This window comes from Adiantum capillus-veneris, chromosome 20, assembly GCF_014529385.1.
Source record: "Adiantum capillus-veneris isolate H3 chromosome 20, ASM1452938v2, whole genome shotgun sequence".
Classification (NCBI taxonomy): Eukaryota; Viridiplantae; Streptophyta; class Polypodiopsida; order Polypodiales; family Pteridaceae; genus Adiantum; species Adiantum capillus-veneris.
The window spans coordinates 142,144,825-142,157,954 of NC_140950.1; the positions used below are offsets into that span (position 1 = coordinate 142,144,825).

At 45.5% G+C, this 13,130-nt stretch overlaps 1 protein-coding gene across 1 annotated transcript in view; it reads left to right on the forward strand.

Moving 5' to 3' along the window:
- LOC147433329 (tricalbin-1-like) overlaps positions 1-13,130 on the forward strand; it is a 194,773-nt gene that overhangs the window by 48,354 nt on the left and 133,289 nt on the right. Inside the window, exons 2-9 of the mRNA XM_086492930.1 lie at positions 4,181-4,255; positions 4,395-4,502; positions 4,651-4,683; positions 4,755-4,844; positions 4,992-5,117; positions 5,230-5,370; positions 5,463-5,876; positions 5,985-6,119. Of these exons, the coding sequence (XP_086349056.1) occupies positions 4,181-4,255; positions 4,395-4,502; positions 4,651-4,683; positions 4,755-4,844; positions 4,992-5,117; positions 5,230-5,370; positions 5,463-5,876; positions 5,985-6,119 (1,122 nt within the window). The remainder of the gene's footprint in view (positions 1-4,180; positions 4,256-4,394; positions 4,503-4,650; positions 4,684-4,754; positions 4,845-4,991; positions 5,118-5,229; positions 5,371-5,462; positions 5,877-5,984; positions 6,120-13,130) is intronic.

Sequence of the window (13,130 nt, forward strand, 5' to 3'; positions counted from 1 at the left end):
GGCCAGGTGGCTAAGCTTTGTAAAACTCCAGGAAGGCTAGATGTAGAAATTTGCACCGTAAATGTCCTCCGAAACAAGGAAAGCCAGACTAAAAAATCTGCGCTGTAGAAGCTATCGTAAGCTGAAGCAGTCACTCAGAGACCGCACAGACCACCACCGGATGGTGTCCTGTCAGTAGGTAGGGTAATCCAAGATGAGGGGGAAGCCAGACTCAACAGTCTGCGCTATAAAGGGCCTCTGAGAAGAGGTGTGGTCCGACCAAGCTGTCTGCATCTTGTAGGAGAAGGGAAGCCAGACTGAGCAGTCTTTGCCGTCTTGCCTGTATCTCCTGCCTCCAATCCTCCGGTGTCAACCAAAACAGAATCCGCACCAACAACGCCACCAAACTGTAACTCGGTGTGGCTTTCAATGTAAATGAGCTGGGAGTGGCCTATTGCCTAGGTCGGGGGATAAGTCTGTTGTAAGGTTAACGAGGGTGAGTGTAAGCAACTCTGAAGGTAGCAATCCAAATGATTAGGAGTGTAGAAGAGCAATTGCACTACCATCCAAGCCAAGCTCTGGGTGACTCTGGATGTAGTCGCGTACTGATGCCTGATCTCCTGCATCTCGCGGGTAAACTCTCCAAGAGATTCTAAAGCACTGAAGTCACACTTGTCTTTAGATCCAAGCAATGAATCAGTCCAAGAAGAGATCCAAGATCCTCTCCCTAAGTCCATGTAGATGCTCCTGTGTAAGCAAGTGATCTAAGGTGTCGAGGTCAAGTGGTAAGTGTCTATCCACCCAAGATGGTGGCGTCCTCTCTGGGAATGTCGGAATCCCATATGCCATGAGCATGGCCATATCTCGTGTGAACTCCTCTGAGGAGTGCATAGGTGTGTCCATAGCAAACCACAAGTTACCACCCCCTCTGGAGTGCCCAACCGTGGAATGATGGCTGGAATGAATGGATCTCCCAAGTATCGTACGCCCGTAGATGATCAAGCCGATGTCGAAGATACCGTGTATTGCAGTAGTCACTGAGAGACCGCATGGCCACCACCGGATGGTGTCTTGGCGGGAGGTAACTTCATCCTCTGTGAAAAAACTCGAACCATGTGGCTGTTGTCCACCCAACCAAAAATGCGTTTGTGAGGTGATGAAAACGCTGCTATCCAGCGATTTTCAGTGTGCTCGTGTGCTCTTGGCATGGTCTGGAGCGGTCGAGAGGGTCTGCGGAGGTGGGTGAATCAATGTCACAACCCCACGTGGGCTGAAAACAGAGAAAACAGCAGGGAATGCTGGCTGAAATCTGTGGCAGATGAAGAGGCTTATTGGCGGCAACGCACCGGATGCGAAGCCGTGTGGAAGGCAAGATCCAAGTGTGCAAGGCCCCGCGCTGCCCCCTCTTGCAAAAACGCTGCCCCGCTGTCCAAAACGCAGATCTGGTGCCCTCCAACAAAAACACAAAGGTCTTTCTGCACATGTGCTGCAAAAACGCTGATGTTCTTGCCCTGCACTTGCTGAAAACGCTGGTGGTTTCTTGTTGGACGGATCCACCCAAAAAAAACGTAGGTGAATGTTGAAACCGCAGGTAGAAGAGGAGGCATTTCCAGCGACAAAACAGCCTGAGAAGGCTAGCACTTGCAGGCAGAAGCCAAAACGGAAGCAGTTGATGCAGAATATGCAGGTGGAGGGGGGGGTTCTTCTCGATCAAAACGCTCCAATTGCCATTGCGTGCCTGGCTCATGCAAAAACGCTGGCAGATCGGTAAAAAACGATGGCTGATTCTTCTTGGGAGGAGTACCTGATGCTGAAGTAACGCCCGGACCGTGGAGAGCCTGAAGCTCTGATACCATGTGAGAATGCGCGTGTGGAGAAGCATGAGAGGAGAGAGAGAGCGTGAGAGAGGAGAGAGAGAGAGAGACAGTATCCGACAAACGTAAGATATGGTGAAGAAGGGCCGATCAACCCCCCATGACTACCATGAGCAGAAGATCCAATACACAATAACCAGACGATGGAAGTGGATACCCCCCTGACCCCATAAATAGGTGCCCAAGGGGAGGTAGGGCAAGGCTTGATAAAAATTTCCACGACCCAACAGAAAATGATATATGGAAATATATGAGGGTGCGTGGACAAGGTGGGCTGGCGGCCCCAAACTCGGGCGGCCGGTGGACCAGGTACAACCTAGACTATGGGTGGCCATCGTGGAGACATACTAGCTGTACAAGTATGCCCTAGACCTGTGAAGCAGCAAAGTGGTGTAAATCTAACAATAGCGAGTTTCCAAAGTGGACTTGATGAGTTACCGCAACAAGGGTGGACGTCCAAGGAGCAATCCAAAAGAAGAACCACCGGAGATCATTGTTCCCGTCAAAGTTATCAAGCCAAAGCGTCTTCGAATGCTTCAATTCCAGTTTGGCAATAAAAAGGAAGCAAAGCAATATTTCCTCAAATTCAAGGATCGAGGGACACATGAAGCTGCTTGGGTGGACGATAAATTTTTCATTGACTATCCAGATTTGCTAGCCTCATACAAGGAGGCCATGTAGCTCTGTACCCGTATTTCACCTTAAGCATGAGGGGGTGTCACGTGCACATGGCTCTGTGTGCCACGTGGACATGCTTTATCGGCTTCCAGAGCCAGTTTTCCATCTATCCCTAGATAGGAGTGTCTAGAATCCTAGGAGGATTAGTATTGGCAATTTTGTGAGCTTGTTTGCAGGACTTGCATGTCCGGACGAGTCCATTAGATTAGGTTTTTCAATTTTGGAACCCTCTTGCATAAATGGTTTGTACACGCGTTTTGACATATGTTATTGCATGTCACGTGCACATCTAACCCTATGTGCATGTGGACAAGCTGACCTACTTCTAGGTTTTAAGTAGCCTAGGAAGTGTTTTGGCAACCTTGTGAGCCTGTACGCGGGCCGTGCATGTCTAGGCACTAGCATACCCTCTGATTGCACAACCCATAGCATTAGCATCATGATCCAATACCCAACATGAGCATTTCCCCCCGCATGAACCCAGTTTTGCAACTGTATGTGAAACACTTCTTATAGGCCATTTTATTATTAAATGACTTATCATTTTCCAATCATGGGGCTGAAATGAAGGCTGCTCGACCCAACATAATGCAGCTATATAAGGAGGCCAGGGGCGCTAGTAGAGAGCAAAAGAGCTAGAAGACAGAGGACCAGCAGCTCCGGCAGCAGACCAGCCTCCCTAGCATTTTTCTCAACATGACCCAGCGTTTGCAGATCTCAGCCATCAGCGTTTGCTGTTGGCAAGGATAGCTTTGCAGAACCTTGTCGTACATCACCCATCCGGTAGTAGATCCTCGCGGTTTTCCACCTATCGCAGCAGATCAGCCAGCGCTTAGTTTTCAGCCCAAGAACAGCCAGCATTTTCAGATTTCAGCGGTGTTTTCAGATTTCAGGCACCAGCGGTTTTTGCATAGACTCGTCGTTGCCATCGTCACAGTTGTTGCCGGCACGGTTTCAGAATTCAGCCCTAGGACAGCGCTCAGTTTTCAGCCAGCCTTCAGCCGAGCGTTTTTCATTTTCAACCCTTAGTCTTCGTCGTCGTCGTCATCGTTATCAAGTACCACAACATCTAGAAGCATTGTAGTAGACATCTGTGCAATCTAAATCAAATACCTCTCTAGCAATAGAGAGGGGGGCCCTTGGACGGGGTTTGTGACCCCATCTAGTGTTCTCTCTCTCTCTCTCTCTCTCTCTCTCTCTCTCTCTCTTTCTAGCACTCATGCAATTTGCACTCACAGATTTCCACTCTCTTGTTTTGGTCATTGCACAATATCTCTCTAAGTAAGGAAGGCTCTCCTTTCCGCTAAGTAAAAGGAACCTTGAGCACTCACTGATCACTCATCCTGAGCCATATACCATCATTCACTTCCACTACACATTAGATTGCACTACGGTGGGCATCAAGCATGACGTACATGTAGTTTTAGGTTAGAGGAATCCAACAAGCCATTCCCCGTGTCAATCGGATTCCCATTTTGGCTGTGGGTGTTTGGTGAGCTGTCCTGACCAGAGCTGGAATCTTTGGTTTCTTGCTAGAGCTGTATTAAAGTTCATTGACACTCTAATTGTATTGCATCACAGCTTTTAAAGCTTTGACTTTCTTATGTAATGAGATTCTGAGCTCTTGAGCTAGCTTGTTTGCAATGTAGTATGGGCGGCATAGACGCAGAGTGGTTATCGAGGAGATGAACAAGAAGGGAAGATGGCGCATGGAAAACACTCAGGTAATTATCATGAACTGGTTGCTTTCTTATTTTCCTGCTATCTATTATTTATTAAGGTGATAATTTAGATACGGTTTCTCTCTATCCTCATGACAAAAGTGCATTTGCTGAAATACTTATTTCTACCCTTTTGTTCTAGCCCATAACACCTTTGGAGCCATGTGAATGGTTAAACAAGCTGCTCATGAGTGTGTGGCCCAATTATCTGGAGCCAAAACTCTCTCATAAGTTTGCTGCCATGATGATGGTAAGGTTCAAATTGGTTGTCTTCATATGCTTTACAGGTGTTAGCTTAGTATTTTATAAAACATTGATTATTTTTGTTTTAATCATCAAATGAGTGACAGTGTATTATTTCAAAAAATATTGAATATTTGATCTTTTGTTTTTGCCAGAAAAAGTTCAAAGCAAGCAAACCGAATCTCATTGTGAGTATCAAGGCATTGCAATATTTCTTGTCCACATCAAGCGCAAAACATGGCTTTTTGTGTATTTTCAGGAAAATGCAGAGCTTCAGGAATTCTCTCTAGGGTTAGCACCACCAGCTATAGGACTTGAATGCACATACTGGACAAGAGACGAGAATGAGGTCAGTGTTTTGACATGAGCCTATTTCTAGGTTGAGGTTTTGAATGTCCCAAAGAGATCATGCTTAAAGTTTGTTCTGCTTCTGAAGTCAAAGTTAAAACTTGGACCGGACATGCCTTGGGTCTAACTAATTTGAACAATATTGCAGCAAGTGCTTCATACTGGATTTCATTGGGACACCAATGAGATGAGCATTGTGATAGCTGTAACTCTCGTGGGGCCCTTAAAAAAGCGTGTGCTCATTGCAGTAAACAATCTTCATATAAAGGGTGATGTATGCTTTTCCAAAATGAAGTTGTGATGTGGTTTATGGGATTCAAACTTTTATGACACTTTTTTATCAGGTGGACAATAACTGACCTGTTACTTGTGTTTCTCATATACAGCTGCGTGTTGTTCCCATTTTGGATGGACATTGTGTACTTTATTCCTTTGACTCTGCCCCTAAAATTCGAGTTGGCGTTGCTTTTGGAGGTGATTCAGATTCCTGTCGTATGATGGAAATACCAGGCATTTCCTTTTTGCTGGTGTGTTTTCGGTCGGAAGTCACTTCCCTTTATTATGTTTAACAAGCATTCTTTGGTTTATAACATTTTTGTACGATTTGTTGGCCCAATAGGAGAGAATCTTGCTTTCAACTTTGGTAAAGAATATGGTTGAGCCTCAGAGAGTCTGTCTTTCCTTTCCTCCAGTTGACCTCAAGAAGCATGTATTAGGTGCAGTCTTATCAGTCACTATTGTTTCTGGAAAAAATTTATGCGTGAAAAATTGCAGTTTAGATCACAGCTCAAGCATCACCAGTAATAAAGAAGAGAATAATAGGGAAGCAGATGATAAAAAGAGGCTTATTGAAGTAAAGCTGGAGAAAGTTGTTAGAAGAACTCAATGCTGTATGGAAGGTGATCTATCACCAAATTGGGATGAAACATTTGACATGATACTTGATGGAAGTACGGGTAGCATTCATTTCAATGTTCTTGGACAGAGCTCAAAACGTTCAGAGCTGCAATCTCTTGGTCAGTGTAAAGTAAAGGTAAAGATACTGGTGATTTGTGTAATGCTCTCGATATTGGTATACTTGCTTATATCAATTTCAAGAGTTTCATGGCTGATTTTTTTGTATATGTATGTCTACTTGCAGGTCAAGTATGTGCAAGATGACTCTGCCGTATTTTGGACCATTGGCAGAAATAACAGCTCGATTGCAGTAAATTCCAAGCATCTGGGCGAGATTGCTGAGATGACTGTTCCACTGGAAGGAAACAGCCATGCAGAGGTATTTTATTGTTCATATTTGGGAGTAAGTGTGTATGAAGTTGTGCTTGCAGGCTCTACGAAGTATCAACACTTCCAAACTCATAAGCCTACGGAATAGCCGAGTGAAACCTCTTCATAACTGTCAAACTTTTCATTTCATCGTTTATGAAGCCTTATAGAAAAACTGAGTGAAAAGAGCGAGTTAGTGAAATGCTGTTGATGCTTTTAGCCTTTCGTTGGCTTGATTTGTAGTCGCACCGATACTTGTCCGCTGCCTTCTTATGCCTTGCTTGAGACTTCTCAAGAGCCTTGTGCACCTTGGTAGAAGCAATATCCAGATCTAGATCATATTGATCTGCTTCAAAAATCTTATCCCGAGTCTGGGGAATTTTCTGATTACCAGCTGATTCCCTATTTTCTTTCTTTCCTTGTGCCCTGGGGCCTGAGGGTAGCTTCGCTAGCTTCCCCTGTCCATTGGCACATCAGTCTCAATCATCGGAACTCTGAGACGCATTATCATCTAATCCCCTTTCTTCTCCGGAATCCTCTGATGAACTTGCATCTCGTTCCCTTAGTTAATCGGAACCTTTGGATGTGCTACCATCTAATTCTCCAGAATACTGTGATGAACTATCATCCGGTTCCCCTGATTCATTTTCTTCATTGGCAGACTCTTGCCTTGTTGAGGTGGATACTATTCTGTCCGTAGGATAATTGAATGAGCCAGCATGCATTCCAAATCGTTGCTTAGCATGTCCCATAAATCTCTTTTGGTAATCCACAACAAAACCGCTCAATTTGGGTTCTCAAAGTAATCTTCCAAAACGAAGACATTGGCATAAGTATCCCAAAACCTCTGGCAGTAGTCATCCAATGTATCTTTCTTAGTCATTCTCAAGTGATGCCAAGCCGTGATGACATCTCTTTTATATTCATATGATATCCAAGTTGACGTGAAAATTTTCTTGAATTTTACCCACGTCGCAGGTGCTTCTCTGCGTAACAATATAGTAGACCACCATGTCTGTGCAGTTCCTTTCAAGTAAGATGCCGCCCTTCGCACCTTGGAGTGTTCTGTGAACCGACCTCTAGAGAAGGCGACGTCAAACTGCTGTACCAACTCAAGGGCTCGACGGGTGTCCTGGTAGCGTGAAAATGTCTCAAACGTGACGGCTTGACCCCCTTCCTTGAACTCCTTGGTCTTCTTGCTCATCTGGTCACTGTCATCAGAGGACGAGCTCTCCTCCTCTGATCGCCTTTTATGCCTTCAATAATTTCTCACAAATCTGCTTTTCTTGATTTTTCTCCGCTTCTTCCGCCTTTTCTCATCCTCTTTGGAACTAGAGAGCGACGAATTGTCGGAACTCTCTGAAGACGAAGAAAAATCTGAGTCATTTTCGAAATGAGCATGCTTCTTGGATCTGCTTGCCACTTGGAAACTCGACTTATTGGATCTGCTTGCCACCTGGAAGGACCACTATCCACCTGTACAAAATAACATGCCAGTCTAAGGATAAGGGAAGTAGGTATGTCCTGAATGGTACAGTCTCCAGGGATCAATCTAGAAGATGAGGCATAGGAACTACGGCTCGGATGCGTTGGGAAGACCAATCATCACACCACAAATCCGAAAGACGAGGGAACCACCAAAATGGCTAAGGAAAACATCCGCTGTCACCAGCGTGTGACTACTATCTATCCTTTTTGTTGATTTCTTTCTTATTATCTATTTACTTTCACTTTTTGGAAACACCCCTCGGGAAAACTAACTGCCCTGCATTGCATAGCTAGTGTGGAACTGTCCAGAGGGAGTCCGGGCCTGAGGGCAAGAGAGCACTAAGGTTGGACAAGGACTATGGTTAGCCAAGTGGGGTCATTGACTAGCCAAAATGGAATCCTTTGCTACAGAGGCTACATTTCAATTCTGGGTGTGGCCACAGTGTACAAAGAGGGTCGGATGACCTAGAAAGATACAATGGCAGCATCTCCTAAAATTTAGGGAACTGCTATTTTGGGACCTGAAAATGTCTTCGCGTCATTACGTGCAGTTTGACATGGGGATCATTTTGTTACTCTGTGGCCAAGTCAACAGAGGCTGCAGGTGAGATATTTTTAGACCCGAGGGTCTAAAGCGGGAAAATGCACAAATGAGTGACACTTGGCACTCTGAGGCGAGTTTACTACTTATAGAGAAGGCAAAAACGCGATTTATAGCTGGGAGGCTCATTTTGCAAGTCTCTGTCACAGGTTAAGAGCTATGGAGTGCTTGCTTTCCCTCTTATGCACAGTGCGGTGCCAGGAGTGATGCCCTGCACGCTACGCACTGCCCTCTCTCTCCCCTTTGGCAGTATGTTATGCCCCTCTAGTGGGCTCTTCATTTGACCAATGTACAATTGTGTGGGTTCATGCGCGATTGCCGAGGCAAGAGCCTCTTGCACAGGTACTGGATTAGCTAGCGGCTAATCCCCCCGCAGGTACAGGTGAATTCGGAGAGGTTTCACGCCAGAAATCTCGTCCAATTCAAAGGGCAAGTAGCCCTATAGGTGCGGGAGCTCGAGGACTTGCTACGGATGCGACCGGCACGCGAAACGGAGCCCGAAACAGTAAATTACAGCCTGCTGTGTATTTTTGCAGGTTTAGGGTTTTGGCCCTAAACGGACCCTAATACCCCTAGGAGGTTCGGGGACGCAAGGGGACCGCTGTACAGGTGATCTGGCGCATTTTCAGGGCTGAAAACAGAGAATTCAGCGTGCTGCAGATTCTCGCCAGATTTGCAAAGCGCCCGTATGCGTCGGGAAGGTCGGCCAATGCGTGGGAATACTGACCGTGAAGGGTTCTAGTACAGTTATGTTGCCGAAATCAAGCTGGAACAGTGGAAATTCAGCCGAGTTTGTGCGGGGCAGCTTGGAAAGAACCACAGCGTATATTCCCTCTTTTGAACAATAAAGAAATACCGAAAGGGGCGCCTAAGTTAGGGGCCAATCTGGTGTATGTCTTCTCATACAGGTGCATTCTAGCATTTGTATCCCATTCCCCTCTCTTGTTTCTTGAAAGTACAGGTAAAATAGACGACTAATAATGGGTGAAAGCTAAATCAAGGTTTAAAGTAAAGTCTACCGCCCTTTTTGGATTGAACATGCCGGTTTCATGGTTCCATCGACGGGATTAAATCACTTTTTCCCATAGAAGTGAGCCTTGGTCAGTTTTGGACTTGAAGACACAGGGGATCATAAACCAGACACAGGGAATTGCAATTATGGCTGACAGACCAGATGATGTGACTGAAGAGGTTTCCTCTTCACAGGGTCAACAGACATATGAAGTGGGTGAGTCGTCGAGACCACCACAGACAGATGACGATATATTCAGGACCCAGTTGGTTAGTGCTGTGGCTATGCTCACACAAGTAATGCAGAACCGGAGGTTTTTAGCCTTTCTGCAACCTCCTGTTCCGTCTCAGCAAGTTGGGTCACTGGATCATATTGAAAAGCCTGTTAAGGCTCGAGCACAGGTGATTCATACCGCACAGTCAATGGAAACACCTGTACACTTGACGGAGAACATGCAGTCTCCACAACCTATGCCTAAGGTGCAAGAACAGGTGGCTGAGATGCCAGTCTTTCAGGCTGTACCAGTTCAGCCCGCCACCTTTCAGCAGCCTATAGCTGGTTCTAATGGGCAGGGAAGCAACCTACAGGCTATGCAACAGGTCTTCCCACCACCTTCAGTACACCCTGGCTATTTTGGAGGTGGATCGGTATTCCAGAGCATGGCTGGTCATGCACCTGGAAATCAGTTTTACACGCCAGGAACAGTGTTTGGGGGTGCTCAAACGATGATGCTTAACCCCATGTACAGTGTCATGGGTATGCAACCAGGGTTTCAAAGCACTCAGGGCCAATTTGGGATGCCACAGGCAAATTTTGGTATGGCTGGAATTACAAATCAGCAGCCAAATGTTGCATTTCCAGGTCAAGTTAATAGCGGCCAAGGAACACAGATGAACCCTAATAGTGTTCCCATGTTTCAGTCACTTCCATATGACAATTTAACGCCGTTGGAGAGGCCAACTCCATACAAAGAAGGTGGCAAAGGTGTGACATTCACGACCTTTACAGGGTTTGATGACAGGAAGAAGGCTCTTTCATTCCTCCAGCAGTTTGACAAGGCCTATGCAGGGGGAAACTTTACAGAGGCTTCAAAGGTCCGCAAGGCAGTCACTTTCTTGACAGGGAATGCGGGACAATGGTGGACAACTTTATTGCTTCAAGGGCAAGCTCCGTCCACATGGATTTACTTGAAGCAGATTTTTGCAGCAGCATGGTTATCTGATGACTTTGAAGCAGATGTCATAACAGAATGGCACCAGCTAAATGCTGTCACTTGCAGAAATCTGGATGATTACAATCGGAAGTTTTGGAAAGCTCTACTTCCAGTAACTTCCTATAGGTTTGTGCCATTGACAGAACAGATTGAAAAATATTGTTGTGGCCTACCTAAAGGATTGAGAAAGTACTGCACGAAGACAAAAGTCACTACTTTGACGCAGCTCATCGAGGTAGCAAACACTGGCAATGGTTTGCTCAAGGGAGAAGATTGTGAATTTAACACTGGCGTCAAGGCAGGATCAGGCAAGAAAAATTCAGCCAAGAAGCACGTTCCCAATGAGGCTCCTAAAGGGACTCAGGAGTCAGCCAACGCAGGGAAAGATAAAGCTACGGCTGAATCAGAAAAAGGACCAGCAAAGAAATGGAAAAGACGTTTTCCTCGCAAGTCAGAAGAGCAAAAGAAGGTCATGAGGACAGAGAACAAATGCTTTATATGTGAGCAGCCTGGCCACATTGCTTACAACTGTCCTACAAAGAAAAGGCCAGCTGATTCTGAAGACAAGGAGGACAGGAAAGGAAAGAAGCCCATGGCTGGTCTAGTGCCAGATATGGTGGGCGATAAGCCAAATTCGGATGCAAGTGAGCTTTGCAGAGCATGGGGAAAGGTCAGGGATCAAACAGTGCTTATCTTCTTTGATCCAGGTGCAAAAGCCAACTTTATTTCCCCAGAATTGGCTTCAAAGTTGGGAATCAGGCCTGAAGAGATGGGGTATACAACAGAGGCAGGCTTGGCATGTCCTGGCCATACAGAGGCTGTGACGCCCATCATTGGAAAGTTGCGTCTACATATCCAGTCCTATGTAGATGCTGAAGAATTTTACATCATGCCACTGGACGGATGTGATGTGTTGTTAGGTATTCCTTGGTTGTTTCGTGTACAGGGAGTCATGGATGCCTACAACAAAAAGATCACTGTACAGAGCAGGGGAAAGACTCACATTCTGGATGTAAAGCTTAAAGGAGAGTCTATTCCTACTGTATCAGCTTCTGCTATTACTTCTGTAATGAAAAAGCATCTTTCTGCGTACTTGGTTTTTGCACGTGAAGTGTCAGATTGTGATGAATCAAATTTATCTGTGCTAGATAAAGAAAGGTCAATGTTTTTACAACAGTACAGTGACTGTTTTTCCGATTCATTACCGTCTCAATTACCGCCAGAGAGACCCGAGGACCATGCGATAGATTTGGTGCCAGGCAGTAGCCCACCAAATAAGCCTCCGTACAGGGTTAGTGCGGCTCAGCAGAAAGAGATAATGGGCCAAGTACAGGAGTTGTTAGAAAAAGGGCTGATTCAGCCCAGTTCATCTCCATTCTGTTCTCCAGTGTTGTTGGTGCAGAAAAAGGATGGCTCATGGCGTATGTGCATCGACTACCGTGCACTGAACAAGAATACCATCAAGAATAGGTTTCCTATACCTAGAATTGATGATATTATGGACAAATTAGAAGGAGCAGCTATGTTTAGCAGGATAGATCTAAAGAGTGGGTACCATCAGATCCGCATTAGATCAGAGGATGTGCACAAGAATGCTTTTAGAACGACGTTTGGCCTTTACGAATTTTTAGTGATGCCCTTTGGTCTCACAAATGCTCCTGCTACGTTCAATAGGATGATGGACAGAATTTTCCGTCCACACCAGCAGTTTGTTGGTACATTCTTTGATGACATGATAGTCTACTCAAAGAATGAAGAGGAGCATAGGCATCACTTGGCCATTGTGTTCAAAGAGCTACGCGGTCATAGGTTGCTCATCAATGCAAAGAAAAGTGAGTTTTTTCTGGAAGAGATTCACTTTCTGGGACACATTGTCTCAAAGGATGGTGTCAGAATGGATCCTGCAAAAGTTGAAGCGATCAAGTCATGGCCAAATTTGAAGACGGTGCATGATGTTCGAAGCTTTTTGGGACTATGCTCCTATTACAGAAGGTTTATCCGAAATTTCGCTGAGATTGCTTCACCTTTACATGCTCTTCAAAACAAGGCAGTCACCTTTAGATGGACACAGAAAGAGATTTCAGCTTTTAATCTCTTAAAGGAAAAGATGACTTCGGATCCAGTCATTGTGTTGCCAGATCTTAGGAAGTCATTTGTGGTCCAGTGTGATGCCTGCGGTAGTAGCATTGGTGCAGTGCTAATGCAAGATGGCAGGGTAGTAGCCTATGAGAGCAGAATATTGCAAGGGCCAGAGATGACCATGCAGGTCTATGAGAAAGAGTTACTGGCTGTGATTCATGCGCTCTTAAGTTGGAAACACTACCTGCTAGGTGCAGATTTCGTTGTCCAAACGGATCATCAGACCTTGCGATACTTCTTGACACAAACAAAGTTATCTGAGAAGCATATGCGATGGGCAAATATCTTGTCCATGTTCCACTTTCAGATTGTGCATGTGGAAGGCAAGAAGAACGTTGTGGCTGATGCCTTGTCAAGGAAGCCACAAATTTCAGCTGTGTCATTCCTTATCATCATGAACTTGATGATATGAGGGAACAATATGCAAATGATGAAGATTTTGCAAGGGTCTTCGAGCAGCTAATGGATGGACAACGTCATGAACACTATCTTCTCAAAGATGGGTTCATGATGATGCATGGCAGATTGTGTGTCACAAAGCCATTGCGACGCAAAGTTATGGAAGAGA